The sequence below is a fragment of the Quercus lobata genome, chromosome 4 (genome assembly GCF_001633185.2).
Source record: "Quercus lobata isolate SW786 chromosome 4, ValleyOak3.0 Primary Assembly, whole genome shotgun sequence".
Taxonomy (NCBI): Eukaryota; Viridiplantae; Streptophyta; class Magnoliopsida; order Fagales; family Fagaceae; genus Quercus; species Quercus lobata.
This window is the reverse complement of record NC_044907.1, coordinates 9,449,555-9,476,461: the sequence shown is the minus strand read 5'-3', so window position 1 is coordinate 9,476,461 and position 26,907 is coordinate 9,449,555. Positions and strand designations below refer to the sequence as shown.

Genomic DNA, 26,907 nt, shown 5'->3' with positions numbered 1-26,907 from the left:
TTATATTTTTTAATAAAGTCAAATTTATAATAAGTACTCTTAAGTCTTATCCTAAACGTGACTTTTTCTATTCTAAGATAAGTGCACCGCAATGGAGTGGAACAAATATTAAATAGACCGAGTTAGACAAAATCGACCGAACTAGACAAAAATAGATTGACTGAATTAGTTTATTTCTATTAGTATTTTTATTTAAAATGAAATAACATTTTTGTTATAAATTTTTTTTGTAGGCTATGAAATTATATACATATATATATATAATTATTACATGTATCCCGCCGTACTCGTATTGTAGATTTTTTTAAAAATTGACATGTCGCCATTTCGTACCCGTACCCGTACCCGCATCAGGTGCTTCCTAGCTCCTCACTAGAAAATCACCAACTCACACAAAACAAAGTCAAAGCTTCTCACTAGTCACTTCACACACAACTTCTGAGAGAGAGAGAGAGAGAGAGAGAGAGAGAGAGAGAGAGAGAGAGAGAGAGAGAGAGAGAGAGAGAGAGAGAGAGAGAGATGAGTAGAGAGAAGAAGGTGGTGTGCGTGACTGGAGCTTCGGGATACATAGCAGCATGGCTTGTGAAGCTCCTACTCCAACGTGGGTATACTGTAAAAGCTACAATTCGTGACACAAGTCAGTGTTCTCTCTCTCTCTCTCTCTCTCCAATTTATATCAACCTGTTACTATGTACTGAAAATATAGGCCCTGTATTGTGTATCCATTTCAAAATTCATTCTTTCAGATTTCATTTTTTGGATCTAATCATGATTTTATTTTTATTTTTTGGATTGAATTTGTGAAGTTTAATCTTTACCATGAAATGGACGAAATGGTCAATGCATATACCTATCAATATGGTTATTTTGTAGTTGACTTTAGGAGAAATGGAAAATGGCATATAGTTTGGTTTGGCCTGACTCATCCCCGACATGAAATTGATGTATGGAATACTATTTTTGAAAAAACCGAATTGACTTATACTTCATTTGATTTGGATATGTTTCACACCCATATAGATTGTGGTAAATGACCCCACCCACTTCATTTTGTTGACCAAAAGTGAGTAAAATTTTTTTTACAAAAATCCACTGTGCAAAATGATACACTGGAAGTCTTTATTACCTCAGACAATTTGCCACAACTCAGATGTAAGATCGACAATAAGTGATTGAGAAAAAGTAGTAGATCCATGTGAAAATGGTTGTCTATCACTCACAATCGATCATGTCCAAGTTGTGGTAAGTTATGTCACAAATAGAAGAATTGAAATAGGATCTAATAGTAGATTTACAAACTCTGAATAATATTGCATATGTAGTGCATTGTTATTCTTTATTTTTTTAAAATTTTTTTATTAATGACATATATTATTAACAAGTAACAAAGTACAAAACCACGCAGCTAAAGAGCTCTAATCACCCCTTCATAGCCTAAGGACAAAGGCTAACTTAAATCTTTCTGAAAACACACACAAATATGAGTGAGACAGTACTACCCCACTCCACCAACAGCAAAAACGCTCAAGTTCTGCAACATAAGAAAATAGAACTTCAAAAAAAAAACCACTGATCAACTCCCTGCTTAAGCTTTTTTATTAAAAACATTTGTAGAAATACCCCATCCCATTCCAAGCATAAGCTTCTGTTTAAGGCAGAGTTTTGAAATTCTCTATGGCAGGCACATAGTGCTTTTAACTTCCCATTTTTTTCTCACCTTTAGTTTTCATGCAGTACTGTTTGCTACTAACAATTTAGCCTTCCAATTGAATTTATGCATATATATTCCACAGATGATCCCAAGAAAATAGAGCATTTATTTTCACTTGATGGAGCTAAAGAAAGACTTCAGTTATTCAAAGCAGATTTACTAGAAGAAGGATCTTTTGATTCTGCAGTTGATGGATGCCAAGGTGTTTTTCACACTGCATCCCCTGTTATTCTCACGGCCAGTGACCCACAGGTTCATCCTGTATTATTATTTATTGCCTTTGTGTAATATATAATCAATATATTGTGATCATTTTTCTGTCAATATGGTGAATGCATACTTTGTTTTAAATGATTTATAACAACTTTTAAGGATCTCATACCAGCGTGCCGATTTAAGCAACATTTGATTCTTGCTTTGAGCAAGTGTCTTGGCCAATTCAATCCTCTTACATGTTCAATACGTTAATTTAACATAGTGAAATGCAGAAAATTGGGTAACAAAAACTTAGAACATTTTAGAGAAGCATTCTCAAGCCTTAATCCAGAAGTAGAGAGGACATTGAAGAGAATTGTTTTCAGTGTAGAGTTCTCAAGCGCGGGTTCAACTTTTTCATTTATTTTTTTTGTCAATGAACTACATCTTCTAGAGGACAAATCCAATCATAAGAAGGATACATAAGTCAATGCCTTCCCAAAAAACAATCAATTTTTATTCTCATTGTAGCTCAAAGAAACTTGATGTTTCATGCATTCAACATTATCATCTGCAATTGCATTTGTTTTCCCACATTTTTGCAACAGGAAGTTGTTGAAAGTATTGCTCTTAGGTTTAAAGTAATGTAAGTTAAGGCTAGATTGTTTCTAGAAATCATTTACAAAGACATCAAAGAAATTCTACTATGTGGTACATGATAAACTTATTGAATGAAATGTATTCAGTTTGTCCAATACTATTATACTTTTGATAGCTTAGTTTCATAAATTTATTCTTATGGAACCTACTTTCACATTTCTCATATTTCAGTCACAGTTAATTGATCCAGCAGTGAAGGGCACACTTAACGTTCTTCGATCATGTGCAAAAGTTCCTTCTATCAAGAGAGTGATTGTAACATCTTCCATGGCTTCAGTTATGTACAACAAAAAACCCCTGACTCCTGATGTGGTTATTGATGAGACTTGGTTTTCAGATCCAGTTGCTTGTGAGGAGTTGAAGGTTTGTGTATTGCAGTAGTTATTATATCCTTTTAACTGTATCTTTAGTAGGACTATTATATAGCATTAATCTTTAAAATACCTTTAATGAAAGATCCAAGGTAATGTTTTGATGATGATGTTACTAGAAAGTAGAAACATAGAGCTATAATATTTTGACTTTATATATCTAGTTCTATAAGTATATTTGTTTTCTGAGAAACATTGGAGAGAGTATCATCACAAGGTTTGTTAAGTTGCTTTCTCAGTTAGCTTATCCATGTTAGTGTCTAGGCTCTTTTTACTATTTCTTGTAATCATATTTTTCTCAATATTTTTTAATGTAATTAAAGTACTTAGTAATTATTTTTGTGTTCTAGAATCAGATATATGTTGAATCTATAGGTTTCGACGTTTCCAAACCTAAATTATATAGACTCCAATGCTGCTCATAATCAAATCAGAGACATTGCACTTTTTGTTTTTAGTCCTACATTTCATTCGCTTCTGACAAAGAAAGGTTCCCATTTAATAGTTTTGGGTTTTCTCAGCAATGGTATATGCTTGCAAAGACGTTGGCTGAGGAGGCTGCTTGGAAATCTGCTAAAGAAAATGGCATTGACTTGGTAACAATAAATCCAGGCTTTGTAATTGGTCCACTCATACAGCCAACTCTTACTTCTAGTATTGAGGCGTTTCTGCAGATCATACATGGTACTCTATTGCAACCAATGAGGACTGCGTGTATTGTGCTTCATTTTACATAAATTCTAAATATTCAATTTTGATTAACATTTCATATGACAAGTTTAATTCATAACTGGTTTAGTGGATGAAGCATGATAGGAGTATATAGGCCTATTCCAATAAATTGTGAGCACTACCACTCTTTAGAATACTATGAGCGTGGATCTAGCCTTAGAATTTACTTGGTATTTTTTGTGATAAGTGACAGTTTTATGAGACTTACTCCTTTGGAAATTCCTTGTTCTCTCGCACACGAGGCTTTACTTAATTCTAGTCCTCTTAACATGGAATGTAAAAATTTCTCTGTTATTTAGAGTTCATTGGAAGACAAGGAGGTTTTAAACTTGACCTTGATCTGCAAGTGCCAACCCCCTAATGCCACATGAAATGTATAGGTTGTGGTTCAACCTGTATTCCATGGATAAGAAATCTTCCATCTCAACATACACAACTTGGGAATATGCTTTATAACTTATATTTATCTTGTACAATTTGCGGACAATAAGCAGCATCTGCTTTTCAGCAGGGTATACCTGCTATAGAAGGTGTACTATTTCAACAATGATCTCGAAGCTTTTTATTTTTTTTTTGGGATAAAATGGTCAACTAATGAAAATGAAAATTGTGTATTTCACTATATTGGCCTATTGAAGTTTACTCTCTCTTGCTACATCATCCATATAATGATATTGATTAACTTGTTCTCTCTTTCTTGTGCGTAGGAACCCAGGTTTTCTCTAATGGAATTTATAGACTTGTTGATGTTAGAGATGTTGCAAATGCACATATTCAGGCATTTGAGATTCCTGCTGCTAATGGGAGATATTGTTTAGTTGGAGGAGTTACACACTATTCCGAACTTTTTAATATATTGCACAAATTTTACCCCAGTTTGCGCCTACCTGAAAAGTGAGTTATTTATTTGCATGATACTAAATGTCCCTTATTGTCATTGGTGCCATTTTGTAACTGACAAAGTGTGACTCACTTGGAATAAATGCTTCGTTTAACTGAATGATCAGTTTAATTTTGAATTTTCTTTTGATAATAATAATAATAATAATAATAATAATAATAATAATTTGGTTTTATCACCCATAGCAATTGTTTTGACACATAAAAACAAGTTAAAGAGGAGTCAATTGTATTTTTTATTTTTGGCAGAAATGAAGATGACAAGCCTTTGCAACCATTATACAAGATATCCCAAGACAAGGCCAAAAGTTTGGGTATTAGCTTTATTCCTATGGAAGTGAGTGTTAGGGACACTGTTGAAAGCTTCAAGGAGAATGGCATCCTCACTGTCTGAGATATGTTACTAAAAGGGAAGTGATTCAAATAAGTACAAATAATTTGTGTATTGCCCATCCTACTAATGTTTGTTGGGCTTGAAGGTTCCCATTATGTTAAGATATATAAATTGTAATGCTTTTGGAAATATTTTAGCTGCAAAACTTCTAAAACAAGTTTTACTCAATTAGAAATGAGATATTGAATTTAAAATCCAAGTTTTCTAGAGTTATTGAGCTAAAAACTCAAGTCCTCTGGGAAATGTCTTGAATATATGGAAAGTGTCAGTCCAACTAGTTCTTGGTGGTTTCCAAATTGCTCACTTCTCTGGTATGGTAAGATTTTTCACTTCAAAATTTCAAAGGGTTGGATGTGATTTGCAAAAGTTCTCATACATTCCCAATCCTCTATTAACTTTTTTTTTTTTTAAATTTATATATATATATATATATAATTGAATCTTCTACCACCAATTTTTGCCAACAAATGGCCAAAATGGCCAAATACCACTTTTTTGGAAAATATTTTGTAATCTACCACTGTTTGGTAAATATTTAGCAATGTATCACTTTTTTTAAACTCGATTTTGTGAACAATAGTTACATCAAAAAATTTCAAAACTTTTTCATGGTACTCGAGAACTCGAGTACCATGGAAAACTCGATTTTCACAAAATTGAGTTTTAAAAAAAGTGGTAGATTGCTAAATATTTCACAAACAGTGGTAAATCCATACATGTTTTCTCAAATGGTGGTATGTGGCCATTTTGGCCCAACCCAAAGAATGGTTATGACTCAGTACACTTTTTGATCATATAATACAATTTCTCTACAAAAATGCACACATTCGTGTCTAAAACTATAAATATATTGCGATGCAAAGCTGCAGTTTAAAGAGCATAAATTGGTTCTTTCTGGTATTAGAATTGATTTCGAAGTTCTGTTTTGAAAATGGTATCCAACTGTCTAGTAAGGTGTGGAGTATATGAGAATATGACTTTGAAACTTGTGTCCTAGGAACTGTCTAGCATTTATTGTGGGTCTATTCCAAATCAGATTATGTAATTTTTTATAAGCATTAAGAAAAAGATGATGAAAGCAAGCGTCCTTTGACAAAAATTATCAATATCCCAGAATTGCTCCATTTTTTGCCTTTGAATTTATTTGTTCTATGACAACCTAACAATTTTGCTACCTTAACTGGATGCATCATCTAATATCAGAGCTCGTGGGATTTATTGAGATGATTTATGTGGATATGGAGTTAAGGGGACTAAAAAAAAAAAAAGGAGAATGCCTCACATGACATAAAATAGAAGAAGAAAATGATGGGAGGTATTATCTATCTAAATATTTCCAATACTGAATAACCCCATAGGTTGATGGATCTACTTGTTTGTCCAATACAACAACCTTCAAGAATTAAAATTAAAAAAAAAAAAAGACGAATGCCTCACATGACATAAAATAAAAGAATGAAAATGATGGGAGGTATTATCTAAATATATATCAAGCAATGATTAAGCCTCATAGATTGGAGTTGATGGACCTACTTGTTTCTCCAATACAACAACCTTTACCTTTAAGAATTAAAAAAAAAAGAAAAAAGAAAAAAAAAAAAAAAAAAGACAAATGCCTCACATGACATAAAATAAAAGAAGAAAATGATGGGAGGTATTGTCTAAATATATTTCTAGCAATGATTAAGCCCCATAGATTGGAGTTGATGGGCCTACTTTTTTTGTCCAATAAAACAACCTTTAAGAATTTTTTCAGTACAAGAATTGTGTCAGTCCTTGAATATTAGTGAGTTTATTGTATGATTGAGAAGGCCTAAGGAGTACCTAAAGGAATTTTATGTGTAGATTTTAAATATAGGTCCTCAAAAACTATTCTTCTTCATTGCTCTTATTACTGTTTCTTATGTACTGTAACACTAGAACAACATGGCATATCATTTGTCTCCATTTATATGAAAACCAATAGATGACCAAAAAAGCGGTGCTTTACAGCACCATAAGTTTCCAGTATATCTACTGTTGAAGGAAATGATGATCCAGGTGCTAAGTCCACAGACCTGAGTCTTGCTTCACAGATGTGAAGAGAAGAGAGATTGGCTCTTCAACGCATCATTTCATTAAAGCAATGCGCACCGTTTCACTTAAGCGTTGTTACCACAGAAAACCAAACGATGTCGTCTAGCAGAGAGAGGTTCAAAAGACAGTCAGGGTATGTGGGAATGACAGTTATGCATTACTGGTGTTCTTCCTAAAATCACGGAGCTAGATCTGCATAATTTGGATCATAATCTATTCTGTTAGAGTAGAGATTTGTACTATATATATAGAGAACAATCACACTGTTGTAATTAAGCAATCAATTCAGCTCTTTCATCAATATAGATTTCCTTTCAATCTCTCTCTCTCCCTTCTCTTGCTTCTACATTTTCTCTCTCTGATTCTTATTTTCTCATCGTTTCTCACTGATTTTCTTGGTTTAAAATCTTGTTTCATTACAAAGATCACAAAGATATAATTTCTTCACAACTCTCCAATACAAAAAAGAGGGAGAAGGGATAATTCTCAACCTGAAAGTTTGAGAAATTTAATCAAAACAAATAGGCTTTTATACTCTTCATCTTCAAATATCATATGCTTGGAGCAGCTTGTAATTCAAACACCAAATCTATGGAAACAAGAATGAGTGCTTGAAATACTGCAATACTGTTGCAAAGGTGCTTTCCTCAATAACCACCCTTGTTCCTAGTTCTTCAGTTAATGATTCTAGTGCAGTGCATATCAATCAATGTATAATTGTGTCTGATTTATTGCCAATAGCTCCACACTAATAGAAGTTTCTGAATGACTGTGATTTGATATTTTAATCATGTATTTTCCCTCGATTAATCTGACCCATCCATAATTTCAATACTATCTTTACCGCCCAAGGCTAACCATCCGGGCTCTATTCGACAACATAAACCTTTCCAAATCTATATATATCTAAAAGCTAAAGCGTAGAGTTTGATGTTGTCGTGTTCCTGTTGAGCCACATCAGTGCCACATCAACACCACATCATCAATCTATTTTTAATATTTTCCCTCTCTTATTTTTATTTTTTTTCTCCTTATTAATTTGTCATTTTACAATTACACATTTTCCAACATTTACTTATTTTAACCTTTTTGTCTTCTCACTACTCTACACCTTGACCTTAAATTTTCCATCCCTTCATCTTCCTTTTATTTTGACTCTTTTTCTCCCCATTTTATGACTATAAAAAATTGTTATTTCTCTTCCATTCAATCCATATTTTGCTCATACAAAAAGGTGAATACTCCTCTCTCTCTCTCTCTCTCTCTCTCTCTCTCTATATATATATATATTCTTTATTTTGGTGGATGTTTGATTCTTTAGATTGATAAATTTTTATGTTTTACTCTACTTTAGATTGATATGATTCGATTATATTTTAATTTATTATCTTTTTAATTTTACTATATTTTTTTGTTATATGTTATCCTTTGAAATTATAGAATGATTTACTATTATTCTTTTACATAACATGACTTGGATAATTTGGCATTTAGAACCATACATTTTTCTTTTAAATATTTTTCTACTCATCTTATTTTATATAATTTTATTATTTGTCTCACATTCTCTTCCAAAAAAGATGATTGTTCTCTCTCTCTCTCTCTCTCTCTCTCAAAATTATTAATTCTTTCTTGCAATTGTAAGTTTAGATTAATGAATTTTTTTTGTCTCTACTTTTGGATGATACACTTTGGTGGTGTGTTTTTTGAGTTATTTATGTACTCTCTATCTTATAGTTTTGGTTTGAGTTAATTTTTAGATATTTAAGAAGTGAGATGATTATGTATTTGAATGTCTCTATAGATTATTTGAGTAATATCAATTGTAAATTTGTAATGAGGTTTGATTATCATGATAATTTTCTTAATAAAATGAGAAATTCAAATAATTAATTTTGGAACTTAAAAATTTTATTTGTAGGAAAAAAAAAAAAAAAACCATAACACACTATACAAAAGTTTGAATAAAATAGATCACTTAAAAAAAATAGTATTTCTATCATTCATCTCAAAAAATATAATAGACTAATATCAATCGAATGCACCTAAGTTTTTAAATAATAAAAAAACTCAAAATAATAGAATGATATATTTGTAGAGATGAAGAATAATTTTAGAAATAATATCTCCAGTACGTTTTATAGAATAAATCATATATTATAAAATGTTACAAAATAGTTGTATATTCCCACGCATCGCGTGGGTCCGCGAGTAGTGATATAATAAATCCCAACTCAGGTATCAAAATGACCAAAGAACAAAACAAAATAAATATATAAAATGTTATTTTATATATATATATATATATATTGCATACCTCATCTGCATGGCCTGGAAGGTACTGTTTCAACTTTTATGTTCGGATATCCCAAGAATGGATGAGTGCCACAATTTCGTTAGTTAGCAACGTTTCCAAACTATTTAGGAAAATAATATCTTGAGCTTTTTAGAATCGAGTTTATTGTAGCAACTCGAGTTTTAGAAACTCGAGTTCCAGGTGCTGATAGAGTTGAGGTGGAAAATTATCCACGTGGAACTCGAGTCTTTCCTAAACCCAAAGACAAACAACAAAACTTCAACAAATCCAAAGACCAGAGATGAAAATGAAGGAACAACTTCAACAAACCCAAAGACCAAAGAAGAAAACATAGGAACATCAGCAAACCTAAAGACCCAGAGAAGAAAATGAAGCCTTCGCCATCGCTGCTGGAGCCTTTGCCACTTGGGTTCGGTCGCCTTCACCGTCGTGGTTTGATCTTCATTGTTTGGAAACAATCTTTGTTGTTTGGGTTTAATCTTCCTTGTTTGACATTCACGGTTTGGGTTTAATCTTTGTTGTTTGGGTTTGATCTTCATGGTTTGATCTTCCTAGAGCCTTTGTTGTTTCTTCTTCATTGTGATCTTCGTGGTTTTGTTGTTTCTTCTTTATGGGTTTGATCTTCATGGTTCACGGATTTTGTTTGGGTTTGTTGTTTCTTCTTCGTGGGTTTGATCTTCGTTTCTTTATAGGTTTGATCTTCGTGGTTTGTTGGGTTTGATCTTTGTTTTTTTGTGGGTTTGATCTTCATGGTTTGTGGTTTCTGTTTGGGTTGTTCTTTGTGGTCTTTAGGGAGCTAAGACTCGAGTTCCACATGGATAATTTTTCCACCTCAGCTCTACCAGCACATGGAACTCCAGTCCTAAGGACTAGAGCTGCTACAGTAAACTCGAGTCTAAAAGACTCGAGATGCTAGTTTCCTAAATAGTTTGAAAATGTTGCTAACTAACAAAATTATTAGCAAAATGATATTATTTTGCAAAAAAATCCTGAAAGAAAGAGGTTTCAGGGGTTTGTCGTTTAGAGTTTGATTTGCTTGTCATTTTTTTTTTCCTAATTTGCTTGTCGTTTTTGGTCAATGTTCACATTATCTATGGAATGGAAGGAAAATTATTATAAAATTGTAACTTTAAAAAAAAATTATTTGAAAAATCATAATCAAATAATTAATTAAAGGTGGATAATAATTGGTTTCTAAGAATTTTGGACAAAAAATATATTTAGTTTTGTACAAATTTTAATTAGAGAATAAAAGTATATACTATATATATGAAATGATAAGTGAGCAATTCAAAGTATTTTAGAACTTAACAATAAGTGCTGGGGTTCAAGTCTTCAGGAGGAAGTTTCACACACATATACACTTAGATTAGGCTAGAGTCGAAATTCTATCTTGTATTAAAAAAAAAAAAAAAAAAAAAAAACCTTAACAATAAGTAATTTTTTTTAAATACTTTTATTTTAGAGAGTTTTAACATACGACGTCCGCTCTTTATGATTACTTTTTATTATCAGACCAATAAGTAATGTTAAACTAACTAGAACCCACAACAAGAAGTAGTGTTATATTTTCTCATTTTAAGCAAAATAAAATAAATAAATAGATGTGCTTAAAATGAGTTTGGATTCATTAAATATATATGGAACAATTTTGAGATTAAAGTACTAAACTTTAATACAAGTTGGAACGAGTTTAAGATCTATATTTTTTAATAAATTCGGATTTATAATAAGTATTCTTAAGTCTCATCCTAAACATGTCTTTTTCTATTCTAAAATAAGTGAACTGAAATGGAGCTGAACAATTACTGAATAGACTGAGCTAGACGAAATGGACAGAACTAGACAAAAATAGACTGATTGAATTAGACCGAATTAGTTTATTTCTATTATTATTTTTATTTAAAAATGAAATAATATTTTTGTTATAAAATTTTTTTGTAAGCTATGAAATATATATATATAAATATATATATATATATATCCCGCCATACTCGTGTCGTGAATATTTTTTTAAATTGCCATGTCGCCATTCTGTATCTGCCCCTGTACGAGGGATGGCCATGGGTAGGGTATGGATCGGGTATACCCATACCCGACCCGAAAAATTTACTCATGGATACCCGATTATCAATACCCGATAATATCCATACCTGAATATTACCCGAACATATTATCCATGGATATCCATACCCTACCCGAAACCCGAAACTCATTTAATTTTTTTATTCAAAACATTATAACATAAAAACTAACCAATCTTCGAAAAGAAAAAACTAATCAATAAAAAAAATGAAAAAAAAAATGTGATAAATGAAACCAAGAAAGTTTCATTTATATATCATAATAGAGTCACACTATATCTAAACCTTCATAACACATTCATATATCAAAACATAAAGATTGCAAATAAGAGAAGAAAGCATAAGAAGTTTATAACTTTACAGAAATGTAATGTTAACATCTGTTAACATTACATGCATCCTTGAAATTTCTATAGATCCTTTTATTTCATTTGGAAGATAGATTTTTTTTTTTTTTTAAGGCTACTAACAGAAAAATTAAGGCTGAAGCAGCATCACCATTAAGTTCTAATTATTTCAATAATAACATCATGTGAAGTCAACAGTTTTCTGGGTTTAGACCATCATAGCGGTTGAAAATATCAAGAAGCTAAACAGCATGGTGAAACATGCAGTTCTAAGCAACCCGAACAAAAATGACATGCCACCGACTTGTCAAGTCACATAAGAACAGAAATGTACTACAGAATAGTCTACAGAAATATCAAAATGAATCTGCACAAATTCAAATTTTCTTAATGAAGAGAACAAAGTAAATGTCGACTTAATATCCCCAAGTGTACCTGATATATGACACCACTTGGAAGCCGTTTACTTATTACTTTGCTGCACCAATAAAGGGAATTCATAAATTTAAGTACTTTTTTTTTTTTTTTACGGGTCAGGTATGGATACTATCCATACTCTATCTGAAAAATTCGAATAAAATCCATACCCTACCCAGTTGAGCTCTACCCATTAAAAACCGGGTATTACCCGAAATATTTGGATCGGGTAGGGTTGGACATCCATTACCCAATGGGTATGGCCATCCCCTGTACCCGCACCAGTTGCTTCCTAGCTCCTCACTAGAAAATCACCAACAACTCACACAAAACAAAGTCAAAGATTCTCACTTCACACACAACGAGGATGAGTAGAGAGGAGAAGGTGTTATGCGTGACTGGAGCTTCGGGTTACATAGCTTCATGGCTTGTGAAGCTCCTACTCCAACGTGGGTATACTGTAAAAGCTACAGTTCGTGACACAAGTCAGTGTTCTCTCTCTTTCTCCAATTTATATCAACCTCTTACTATGTACTGAAAATATAGGCCCTGTATTGTGTATCCATTTCAAAATTCATTCTTTCAGATTTTATTTTTTAGATTTAATCATGATTTTATTTTTTTGGATTGAATTTGTAAAGTTTAATCTCTACCATGAAATGGACGAAATGGTCAATGCATATACCTATCAATATGGTTATTTTGTAGTTGACTTTAGGAGAAATGGAAAATGGTATGTAGTTTGGTTTGGCCTGACTCATCCCCGACATGAAATTGATGTATGGAATACTATTTAAGAAAGAAGCGAATTGACTTATACTTCATTTGATTTGGATGGGTTTTATACACAATAGAGTGATATATAGATCATGCTCTATCATTCACACCCATATAGATTGTTGACCAAAAGTGAGTAAATTTTTTTCTACAAAGATCCACCGTGAAAAATGATAAACTGGAAGTCTTTATTACCTCGGACATGTACTGTTTCAAAAACCTATAAATTGCTTATCATGTGACCATAGTGACTCTGTGCACAGGAAGCTCACAAAAAGGTAGCACACAAACTGGGTAAACATGTTTTTACCCCAAAAAATTGTGTTGAATAGTCAAATTGTCATCCCAAATGATAGGATATAGACAGTTTATGGACATAATTTTTGTCACAACTCAGATGCGAGATCGATTGTAAGTGGTTGAGAAAAACTAGTAGATTCATGTGAAAGTAGTTATCTATCACTCACAATCGACCATGTCCAAGCTGTGGTAAATTATGTCACAAATAGAAGAATTGAAATAGGATCTAATAGTAGATTTACAAACTCTGAATAATATTGGACATGTAGTGCATTGTTATTCTTTTTTTTTTTTTTAATTTTATTAATAACATATATTATTAACAAGCAACAAAGTACAAAACCACACAGCTAAAGAGCTCTAATCACCCCTTCATAGCCTCAGGACAAAGGCTAACTTCAATCTTTCTGAAAACACAAATATCAGTGAGACAGTACTACCCCACTCCACCAACAGCAAAAACACTCAAAGTTCTGCAACATAAGAAAATAGAACTTCTTCAAAACAAACCACTGATCAACTCCCTGCTTAAGCTTTTCTATCAAAAACTTTTGTAGAAATACCCCATCCCAAGCATAAGCTTCTGTTGAAGGCAGAGTTTTGAAATTCCCTGTGGCAGGCACATAGTGCTTTTAACTTCCCATTTTTTTCTCACCTTTATTATTCATGCAGTGTTTGGTACTAATAATTTAGCCTCCCAATTGAAATTTATGCATATATATTCCACAGATGATCCCAAGAAAACAGAGCATTACTTTCACTTGATGGAGCTAAAGAAAGACTTCAGTTATTCAAAGCAGATTTACTAGAAGAAGGATCTTTTGATTCTGCAGTTGATGGATGCCAAGGTGTTTTTCACACAGCATCCCCTGTTATTTTCACGGCCAGTGACCCACAGGTTCATCCCGTATTATTATTTATTGCCTTTGTGTAATATATAATCAATCTAGTGTGATCATTTTTCTGTCAATATGGTGAATGCACACTTTGTTTTAAATGATTTATAACAACTTTAAGGATCTCATACCAGCTTGCCAGTTTAAGCAACATTTGATTCTTGCTTTGAGCATGTGTCTTGGCCAATTCAATCCTCTTACATGTTCAAAACGTTAATTCAACATGGTGAAATGCAGAAAATTGGGTAACAAAAACTTAAAACATTTTAGAGAAGCATTCTCAAGCCTTAATCCAGAAGTAGAGAGGACAATGAAGAGAATTGTTTTCAGTGTAGAGTTCTGAAGCGCGAATTCAGCCTTTTCTTTTTCTTTTTCTTTTTTTGTCAATGAACTACATCTTCCCAGTCATAAGAAGTATACATAAGTCAATGCCTTCCCAAAAAACAATCAATTTTTATTCACATTGTAGCTCAAAGAAACTGGATGTTTTATGCATTCAACATTATCATCTGCAATTGCATTTGTTTTCCCACATTTTTGCAATAGGAAATTGTTGAAAGTACTGCTGTTAGGTTTGAAGTAATGTAAGTTAAGGCTAGATTGTTTCTAGAAATCATTCACAAAGACACTGAAAAAATTCTATTATGTGGTACATGATAAACTTATCCAATGAAATGTATTCATTTTGTCCAATACTATTATACTTTTGATAGCTTGGTTTCATAAATTTATTCTTATGGAACCTACTTTCACATTTCTTATATTTCAGTCACAGTTAATTGATCCAGCAGTGAAGGGCACACTTAATGTTCTTCGATCATGTGCAAAAGTTCCTTCTATCAAGAGAGTGATTGTAACATCTTCCATGGCTTCAGTTATGTTCAACAAAAAAACCCTTGACTCCTGATGTGGTTATTGATGAGACTTGGTTTTCGGATCCAGTTGCTTGTGAGGAGTTGCAGGTGTGTGTATTGTAGTAGTTATTATATCCTTTTAACTGTATCTTTAATAGGACTATCATATAGCATTAACCTTAAAATATCTTTAATGAAAGATCTAAGGTAATGTTTTGAAGATGATGTTACTAGAAAGTAGAAACATAGAGCGATAATATTTTGATTTTATATATCTAGTTCTATAAGTATAGTTGTTTTTGAGAAACATTAGAGAGACTATCATCACAAGGTTTGTTAACTTCCTTTCTCAGTGAGCACCATGTCAGTGTCTAGGCTCTTTTTACTATTTCTTGTAATCATATTTTTCTCAATATTTTTTAATATATTTAAAGTATCTAGTAATTATTTTTATGCTCTAGAATCAGATATATGTTGAATTTATAGGTTTTGATGTTCCCAAACCTAAATTGTATAGATTCCAATGCTGCTCTAAATAAAATCAGAGACATATTACACTTTTTTTTTAGTCCTACATTTCATTCGTTTCTGACCAAGAAAGGTTCCCATTTAATAGTTTTGGGTTTTCTCAGCAATGGTATGTGATTGCAAAGACCTTGGCTGAGGAGGCTGCTTGGACATTTGCTAAAGAGAATGGCATTGACTTGCTAACAATAAATCCAGGCTTTGTAATTGGACCGCTCATACGGCCAACACTTAACTTCTAGTATTGAGACATTTCTGAAGATTATTAATGGTACTCTATTGCAACCAATGAGGACTACGTGTATTGTGTTTCATTCTACATAAATTCTAAATATTCAAGTCTGATTAGCATTTCATATGAAAAGTTAAAGTCATAACTGGTTTAGTAGATGAAGCATGATAGGTGTATATAGGCCTATTCCAGTAAATTGTGAGCACTACCACTCTTTAGAATACTATGAGCATGGATCTAATCTTAGAATTTACTAGGTATTTTTTGTGATAAGTGATAATTTTATGAGACTTACTCCTTTGGAAATTCCTTGTTCTCTTGCACAGAGGCTTTACTTAATTCTAGTCCTCTTAACATGGAATGTAAAAATTTCTCTGTTATTTAGAGTTCATTGGAAAACAAGGAGGCTTTAAACTTGACCTTGATCTGCAAGTGCCAACCCCACTAATGCCACCTGAAATGTATAGGTTGGGGTTCAACCTATATTCCATGGATAAGAAATCTTCCATCTCAACCTACATAGCTTTGGGAATATGCTTTATAACTTATATTTATCTTATACAATTTGAGGACAATAATTAGCATCTACTGAAAGCAAGTTATACCTGCTATATAAGGTGAACTATTTCAACAATGATCTCCAAGTATATTTATTCTGATAAAGTGGTCAACTGATCAAAATGAAATTTAACTATATTGGCCTATTGAAATTTACTCTCTCTAGCTACATCATCCATATAATGCTATTGATCAACTTGTTCTCTCTTTCCTGTGTGTAGGAACCCAAGTTTTCTTTAATGGAATATATAGACTTGTTGATGTTAGAGATGTTGTAAATGCACATATTCAGGCATTTGAGATTCCTACTGCTAATGGGAGATATTGTTTGGTTGGAGGAGTTACACACCATTCTGAATTTTTTGATGCATTGCACAAATTTTACCCTAGTTTGTGCCTACCTAAAAAGTGAGTTATTTATATGCATGATACTAAATGTCCCTTACTGCCATTTTTGCCACTAGCAAAGTATGACTCACTTGGAGTAAATGCTTCGTTTAACTGAATGATCAATTTAATTAAGAATTTTCTTTTAACAATAATAATAATAATAATCTATATATATATATATATATATCTAAAAGCTGAAGTGTAGCATTTATTATTACTACGCTCTCGTTGACCCACATCAACGGCCATATTATCTACCTATTTCCCATTTCTCTCTACTACTTCCAACCATAACTTCGCTTTTACTTTTTTATCTCTCCACTACTCTTAACCTTAATGTCACTCTTCATATATCTCTTCCTCTTCCTTTTATTTTGACCATTCTTATCCTCATTCTATTACTATAAATATGACATTTTCTCTCTCATTCTATACATATTTTCTCATATGAAAAAGGTTATTACTCTCTCTCTCTCTCTCTCTCTCTCTCTCTCTCTCTCATGCTTTATTTGTGTGAATTTTTTATTTTTTGTATCTCTACTTTAGATAGATGTATTTGTGAATTCTTTAGAATTTTATTTTGGGCTGCAATTTGGTTTTGTGTTATTAATTTATTATCTTTTTTTTTTCTTTTCTATGATTGTTAAATGTTATTCTATTGCATATAAATATAGTTTACAAGAATATAATGTTATTCTATTATATATTATGGCTTGGATAATTTGGTGTTTGACTCATGACTATATTTTTTATTTTGATGCTTCTTTTTCTCAATTTATTTTCTATTTCTCTCTCGAAAAGGTGATTGCTCTCTCTCTCTCTCTCTCTCTCTCTCTCTCTCTCTCTCTCTCTCTCTCTATATATATATATATATATATATTATTTATCCTTTTTTGATGAATCTTTTTTTTTTTTTTATATATATAATACTATTTTGGATTAATACGATTTGGTAGTGTGTTTGATTTTTTAAGTTTTCTGTCACAAGTCTTCTCTCTCCCTCTTTTAGCTTTTGTTTGATTTTTTTTTTCTTTGGACATGATACTTAGTTATTTTGGAAGTGAGGTTTTGAATTTATATCAAAATACAATGTTGGCTATGTATTTGATTGTGTCTATCAACTATTAAAATTAAATTGCCCAAGATGAATATGTATAGACAATATTTTAATTTTAACTTTTCATTGAGTTATTATTTAGTTATAACATCAAAATTAAAGTAAATGAATGTGTAAAGTTAAAACTGTCTAAGATGAATTTGTAAAACCAATATATTTATAATATGGTATAGTCTCTTAGAAATGTCTAAGAAATATACAGTTTCAATCTCTTAGAAATGTCTAAGAAATATACAGTTTCAATCTTATGTATCTATATTAGTAAACAAAACTCAATCAATAGTTCGAAACTACTCCTATGATAAGAAAAATTATAAATATAATAATCTCTTTTTAAGAGAATGAAAATTTTGAATAATATATTTGAAACTCAAACAGTTTAGTTGTACAGGGAAAACAAATTAGGAAAATATAATGCACGATAACATAATTTATCAAAATATGGACCACCTAAAAAATGAATAATATCAATCAAATAAATCCAAATAATAAAATGATGATATATTTTTTGAGATAGATAAATGAAAAATAATTTTAGAAATTGTTTAAGGTTTTGGGAGAACAAATTATTTTTCCACAAAATTTATAGAAAACATTATATATTATACCATAACTAAAATAAAGTTATCTATTCTCATGCATTGCGTGAGTCTGCGACTAGTAATAATAATAATTGCAATAATAATTTGCTTTTATCAACCATAGCAATTGTTTTGACACATAAAACAAGTTGAAGAGGGGTCAATTGTATTTTCCATTTTTGAAGAAGAGTCAATTGTATTTGTTATTTTTTGCAGAGGTGAAGATGACAAGCCTTTGCAACCATTATACAAGATATCCCAAGGCAGGGCCAAGAGTTTGGGTATTAGCTTCATTCCTATGGAAGTGAGTGTTAGGGACACTGTTGAAAGCTTCAAGGAGAATGGCATCCTCATTGTCTGAATATGTTATTAAAAGGGAAGTGATTCAAATAAGTACAAATAATTTGTGTATTGCCCATATTGACTAATGTTTGTTGGGCTTGAAGGTTCCCATCATGTTAAGATATATAAATTGTAATGCTTTTGGAAATATTTTAGCTGCAGAACTTCTAAATCAAGTTTTACTCAATCAGAAATGAGATATTGAATTTAAAGTCCAAGTTTTCTAGAGATATTGAGCTAAAAACTCAAGTCCTTTGGGAAATGTCTTGAATATATGGAAAGTGTCAGTCCGGCTAGTGCTTGGTGGTTTCCAAATTGCTTACTTCCCTGGTATGGTAAGACTTTTGACTTCAAAACTTCAAAGGGTTGGATGTGATTTGCAAAAGTTCTCATACATTCCCAATCCTCTGGTAACTTTTGTATATAATATAATTGAATCTTCTACCACCAATTTCTGCCAAAGAATGGTTATGACTTAGTACACTAGTTGATCATATAATACAATTTCTCTACAAAAATGCACACATTCGTGTATAAAACTATAAATATATAGTGATGCAGAGCTGCAGTTTGAAGAGCATAAATTGGTTCTTTGTGGTATTAGAATTGATTTCGAATTTCTGTTTTGAAAATGGTACCCAACTGACTAGTAAGGTGTGGAGCATAGGAGAATATGACTTTGAAACTTGTGTCCTGGGAACTATCTAGCATTTATTGTGGGTCTATTACAAATCAGATTATGCAATTTCTTATAAGCATTAAGAAAAATATGATGAAAGCAAGCCACCTTTGACAGAAATTATCAATATCCCAGAATTGCTCCATTTTTTGCCTTTAAATTTATTTGTTCTATGACAGCCTAACAATTTTGCTACCTTAACTGGATGCATCATCTAATATCAGAGCTCTAGGATTTATTAAGATGATCTCTGTGGATATGGAGTTAAGGGGACTAAAATGAAAAAAACAAAAAACAAAATGGACTAAACTTATAGGTGTGAATTGTACTTTAACCAAAATTTAAAAAAATAAGGGCGAATGCCTCACATGACATAAAATAAAAGAAGAAAATGATGGGGGGTACTATCTAAATATATTTCTAGCAATGATTAAGCCCCATAGATTGGAGTTGATGGACCTACTTGTTTGTCCAATAGAAGAACTGTGTCTGTAACGCCCCAAAATCATAAGCAATAAAAGTCTATTCAATCTAAATAATCCATAAAAAATATTAAATAAAAGCAACCAGCAACCTAAAATCTCATCACAAATGTCAGAGCTCTAATCCACCAAAGATAAGACAACCTCAAAATAATTCTCCAGTACAATATTTAATGCCATAAAAATAATAACAAAATCCTCAGTTCCACTAAATAATTCGTAACTATCGTCTTCAAAGAATTTCTACTTCACTAATCCCTCTAATGTATCTGTAAGGGGAAATAAAGGGGGTGGAGATAACTCAATAAGTGGAATTCACTAACATTGGGGTGTGGGAACAAACCTTTCAAATACATAATTCTTACAACAAATTCATAACTTGTAACTCATCAATATTTTATCATCGAATATTTCATATAAAAAAATATATACTTATATTGTGAACCATCATATAAACAATTTCCTAGGCTTTTCTCATAGTTAACGTTTACACCCCGTTGACAGAGTTGTGCTGTCCCCTTTTTGGGACTGGAACCTCCCTTTCATCCCCTTTCTTAAGGATGGCTCATTTGGAACCTAAAGGTGCACTCCCTTGCTAAGGAGCTTCCTTTTCGGATTTCTCAATAGTATACTCCCTTGCTAAGGAGTTATTAATGTGCACTGTCCCCTTTTCTGGGACCGTCCCTTACTAAGGACTAGCTGCAGTATGATTGTCCCTTGCTAAGGACTAAATACAATACTGAGATTTTAATCACGACTTGCCATAGGTTTTCAAAACATATTTAGTATGCTCACAAAAATAATCCATTCATAATTCAAAAAATAAAATAAAGATATATCCACACACACAAGTTTAAATAAATTTAGGTTGTTCCACAAGTTTTTCATAAAACGAATAGTCAATATGCACATCAAACATTTATAAAATATCAATTTATATATACTATATCAACATATTTCTTTGATATAGAATAGTTTAATAATCAACTCTGTTTTACGAAAACCCCCAAAATTAGTAAACACTACTTACCTCTTAATTGCAAAAATAAAAGAAATCAACCACCCTTGAGTCACAATAAATCAGTAGAATTAGGACCTAGCAACACAAAAAAAAATGGGTCCATCAATACACAAATTTCTCACTTAACAATCTATTTTCACACTTAAATAGTTTCATCCTGGACAATATTGATATATCCAAATTTCTCCATTTATTCACCTAACTATCCAATTTACTTTCAGCTTTGATCAGATTTTTTTTTTTTTTTTTTTTTTTTTGAACTTAAAAGTATTGCTGCCTAATCGGATTTTCCCATTGATATAATCATGGATATTCAAGAACTTCAGAATGGCTGAATAAGGGAAATCTCATCAATCTAAAATTTACATCCTTTCTTGTCATGTAGCTATATCCATCATTCCTAGTCTAATATAATAATAACCATAGGACATCCTTTCCCATAATATAAGGATAAGTGGAGATTGTTGAGATCAGAACATATGCCTAGAAGTCCTTTTTCCTTTAATATATTGGTAAGTTAGGTTTTATGAAGTCATGCCTATTGTCCTACTAGCTACTAAGTAGTTTCAAGCACAACTCCTTCCCTGAAAGTGGGACAATTTCTAGCCATATTCAGTTTTTTTTTTTTTTTTCATTAACATGATGACAACGTTGATTTCCCAAGTCCACACCTAACCCCTATGTTCTGTGCGGCACAAACACTGATATACATAGAAATTCTCCATCCTAGGTGTGTGATATATCAATAGCCCTTAAGCTAGATAGACACTTGCTAGGTATTACGTAAATACAAGAATCCAAATAAAGAGGAGAACTGACCTGATTCTCCTACACAGCCGCAGAGAAGAGTAAAACAAAAAGATTGCTTGGTGCCGCTTAAAGAGAGGAGGTCTCCTATTTTTATATATATACCTATTTACACGTATAACTCAGATAAAAGGCTAGGGTTTTCTTTTTTTTTCTTTTTTTCTTTTTTTTATAAAGCTTATGCAAGACCCATATATTTACTTATGCCACCTCACTTAGACTTCATATTATTTTTAATATCTTAGATCCAAATCAATTAAATCCATTTAATTGTGTGCCTCCTTTTTAATTTATATATAAGAATTAAATAAGTAATAAAATTATGGGGTGTTACAATGTCAGTCCTTGAAGATTAGTGGGTTTGTCGTATGATTGAGAAGGGCATAAGGAGTACCTAAGGGAATTTTTTCATTGCTCTTATTACTGTTTCTTATTTACTGTAACACTAAAACATGGCATCTCATTAGATAATTGGAACCCAAATCAGTTGTCACCATTTATGTGAAAACCAATAGATGAGCAAAAAGTGTTGCTTTTACAGCACCATAAATTTTCAGTATATCTACAACTCTCCAATACAAAAAGGAGGGAGAAGGGATAATTCTCAATCTAAAAGTTTGAGAATTTTAATTAAAACAGAGAAAAGTTGTCAGTTTTTATATCCCTACTCCTGAGACACATAACAAGACAGCCAGACAAGCAAATATGCTTTCATACTATTCATCCTCAAACACGATATGCTTCGAGCAGCTTGAAATTTAAACACCAAATCTGTGGAAACAAGAATGAGTACTTGAAATACTGCAATGCCGATGCAAAGGAGCTTTCCTCAATAACCATCCTTGTTCCTAGTTCTTCAATTAATGATTCCAGCGCACTGCATATCAATCAACGTATAATTGTGTCTGATTTATAGCCAATAGCTCCACACTTATAGAAGTTTCTGAAAGATAGTGTGATTTGACATTCCAATCATATATTTTCCCTCAATTAATCTAACCCATCCATAATTTCAATACCCTTATCTTTACCGCCCGAGGCTACTTCTCACCATCTTCTGGGCCCCAATCGACATCATAAACCTTACCAAATGATATAATAAATCCCACCTCAGTTATCAAAATGCCCAAAGAACAAAACAAAATAATAATATATAAAACGTCTTTATTTTTTATATATAGCATACCTCATCTGCATGGCCTGGAAGGTACGGTTTCAACTTTTGTGTTCGGATATCCCAAACCTAAATGATTGTAACAAATTTACAACAAAAGGTTATGGATATATCCATTCTTGGCAACACTAGTAAGGCATCAAGATGTAGATACTCTAATGTGAAGGGTTTACACACGTATAATTCCTAGTCAAACTTTTATGAATGATGGATAACAACTCCATCGGCACTAAAGTCATCACCTAGCACATGGTTAAGGGACAAGGTCAAAGCAGAGAATTTTGCAGGCATGTTTTAGATTAAAGTATGGGGACGACCTGAGGGAGGAGGGGAACTCCTTTATTTATCTGGAAAGAAGAGAAAATTAATGGTAATGAACTCAATCACAAGCTATAGAAGGAAATCAATTAGAGCGGTGCATGGGATTTGTAAAATATTGTTTCCATTTTGTGCGTAAGATCTTTTAACTGTGAAGAAATAGCATTATGTACATTTTTATACCATCATTTTTTACAGCTATTTATTTTCCTGACTATTCTACTCTTCTTTACTTGGATCTGTAAGTAATACAAGCACTCGGTGGTCCTTAATCCACAACCTTACCCTACACCTTGTTCTTACAAGGGAAGGAGATACCTTTGGAACTAGAGCTCAGCAGCCTTGATTAGATCCATTCTTGTTTCTACAACACCTAATATAAGAATTTTGTGTTTCCAGCACCAACTGAACCCAAAGGCTAAACAATAGTACCAGAAGAAAACGTTAGCCGTACAACAACATTTTGTGGAGTCCTTGCTGTCACTCAAAAGAAGCCTACTGTCTGTGGATCAGCTGTACAACAACATGCAACATAAACGTTAGCTGTAACATAAGTGAATGGAGATACATAAGCCACAGAAACAGTTGAAACCTGATCTGATAAACAGGCCCAACATGGCCCCGAAATGCAGCAACAAATTTCCATGTAAACGAGCCACTCGCCACCGATTCCCTATCAGGTGGAAAATAAACATGATTTACAAGCTGTTAGAAAGCAACAAAGTACAGACTTCAAATTTTAAATTTGAAGAATAAAATGTGTGCAATCAAATACGTTAAAGTAATACATATTGATAAGAAGAGAGAGTATCTATATCAGCTTCCCCAGCAAATACTAGGGTACCATTCACACCTCACGGGGAAAAATGAACCCAAGGATTCAAAATTAGCAGTCAATCAAGAAATAGAAGAGAGATAAAAAGATAGAAAAAAAGGTCATTTATGGTTGCTGCCCCCAAAAACAGTCAATGAGTGGGAGAGAGATTATTGGACCTTGCCATAGGTAAACTAACGTCACAAAATAGAACAAAGAATTAGAATTGGGTTTGAATTTTTAGGCAAATACAGTGGTATATTTTGGTTTCTGGCAATACAGAGATAAGTTTCTTATTCATTAGGAAACCAAAACAGCAGTCACAGGGACTACCCAAGATAATAATTGAGGGACCTCAACCATCACAAACTGGCAACAAAACTCCCCATTCTTCTAGATTATAATTTGTGCAAAATAAATGAAATGTTAAATTGTCACCTTAACTTTCTCATTGCAATCGAAAGCTTCATAATAGACTCGTTCAAATGCTTACCATTATTCATTTAAATAGATTGATAAGCACTTGATGGGACCAGAATTGAATGAAAGAAATCTCACCAATCTATGTTGCTCCAATGAGCAACACGTGAAATAACTATTTTTCATTCACCAACAATCATGTAGTCTAAATTCAAAAAGTTCATTGCAATTTGAATCAACAACTGTGGAAAAAGATAGCTAACATAATCAAAAGAGACAAAAGAGAAAGTACCTTTAATACAAAGGCTTTGAAAGCCTTTTCAGAATTTGGGGTTGCAATTGCTAATAGAACAAAACCCAGGCTCTGCTCATTAAATAAATAATGATTTTTTTAAAAAAATAAATTATTCAAATTCTTTATTCTCTTAAAAAAGATTATTATGATAATTAAAACTCATAACAAATTTATATTGAATATGTATAATTTATCTTAAAATTTTATTGTAGATAATTTGTTTTCCTTAAAAATTAAACAATTTGAAAAAGTAATTTCCATTACTCTATTTTTACAAATAAATAAGTTTATCATTTTTTATTTTTTTATTGATATTATTCTTTTATGAAATTGTCCATATTCTTCTAACTATTGTTATTATGCATTACATTTTCCAAAATTTTTTTGGTATAATTAAAATTTTCAAGCTTCAAAGTTATTATTCAAATTCTCATTCTCTTAAAGAGGTTATTATGATAAGCAGAGCTTATCAATTGATATTACTTAAATAACTAATAGTACTCTCAACCCAAACTTGTATTTTGCCATGCTTAAGTAGGTACACCAAATTGGACCGATGTGATCTGAAATGGACCAAATTGACCGAATAGACCAAATTGAACCGAATAGACCTAAATGGATTGATGGACAAAATTGGACTGAATAGACCAAACTGGACCGTATGAACCAAATTGGACCGAATAAACCTGTGGACCGTATGGACCAAATTGGACCGAATTGGCCAAATTGCACAGAATAGACCTAGGTGGACCGAATAATGCAAATTGATTATTCTAATATATATATATATATATATATTTTTTTTTTTTGAAGATGATTATTCTAATTCGATGGAAGCAAATGTACTTCTATTTCATTTCAATTAAGTGATCTTAAGTATGAACATTTCATAAATAAAATAGTCAATTGGGCTAAAAAGTAGTCAATTTTTTATTTTCAGAAAAGTAAGCCACTGCATTTTCATCTATCACAATCAGGTAAAAGAAAAAATTGGTGTGAAAAGTAACAAATCCTTGATTTTACCCAAAATAATCAAATGTACAAGTAGTTTTCTGAACAAGAAGAAGTTAAAAGCAAACAACTAGACCAACACAAATAGCTAGCCCACTTAAGGGCAACAAGTTGCCTCAGTGAAGCCTTTTTCAATCACATGATACTGTGTGTGGTGATAAACAAGATTAGGAAATCCATTCAAGGACTGGACACACACGTTCAAATTAAACCAGCAGCACCATGCATGATTGTTATAGGGATTTCTTTTTTTTCTAAATAACCTAATTTTTTTTTTTTCTAAATAACCTTAAATATCAAACCATTTATTTAGTTGTCACGTTTTAAAATAATGTGGAAAACTTGCATCTCGAGTGTTTAAAACTCGAGTTTCAAGATAAAACTCGAGTTTTTAAGACTCGAGTTCCACCATTTTATTTCCCTTCTTCTTCCTTGCGTCTGTTTATGTTCTATGTTCTTCTTCATCGTTGGTGTTCTTCTCCAGCCAGATCACCCAGCGTCGCGGTGTTCTTCTTCATCGCTCCACCCAATGTTCTTCTCCAGCCAAATCGCCTACCTAGCGTCTCTTCATTCTTTCTTCAGATCTTCTATGGGTTCTTCTCTTCGTCTTTAGATCTTCTATGGGTTTCAATTTCTTTAGAATCTTAGATCTTCATCGTGTTCTTCAAATTCATCTTCTTCTTCTATGGAACTCAAGTCTTTAAGACTCAAGTTCCATGTGGCAAAAATGTCTCCATGTCAGCAATCAATCTTGAGGCTTGGAGGCTCGATTTCTTCATTGAACTCGATTTTCAAAGACTTGAGATGCTAGTTTTCAGTATCCTTCCTCACCCATGTCAACTTATTATATTCTTTCCCTCACTAATGCTATCATGCAAATTCCCTTTGGAATAAAAATAATAAAGTTGGAAACTTAAAAAAAAAAAAAAATTTATTTGGAAAACCAAAATCAAATAATTAAAGGTGGATAATAATTGGTTTTTAACTTTCAAGGAATTTTGGACAAAAAAATATTATTTAGTTTTGTACAAAAAAAAAAGTATTTTTTACTTTTTAGAGAATAAAAGTATAAAGGAAGTAATAATTGAGCAATTCAACAATAGCATTTTA

The 26,907-nt window shown here is 32.1% G+C and overlaps 1 protein-coding gene and 1 pseudogene across 1 annotated transcript; both read left to right on the top strand.

Moving 5' to 3' along the window:
- The first annotated feature begins 519 nt into the window (after positions 1-519).
- LOC115986945 (tetraketide alpha-pyrone reductase 1-like) lies at positions 520-5,143 on the top strand. The gene is made up of 6 exons (XM_031110380.1): positions 520-637; positions 1,794-1,963; positions 2,738-2,929; positions 3,459-3,621; positions 4,377-4,563; positions 4,819-5,143. Exons 1-6 carry the CDS (start codon positions 520-522, stop codon positions 4,961-4,963), a joined length of 975 nt encoding a protein of 324 aa, XP_030966240.1. The 3' UTR covers positions 4,964-5,143.
- Positions 5,144-12,571: 7,428 nt separating this feature from the next.
- On the top strand, positions 12,572-18,795 carry LOC115986946 (annotated as a pseudogene).
- Positions 18,796-26,907: the final 8,112 nt, after the last annotated feature.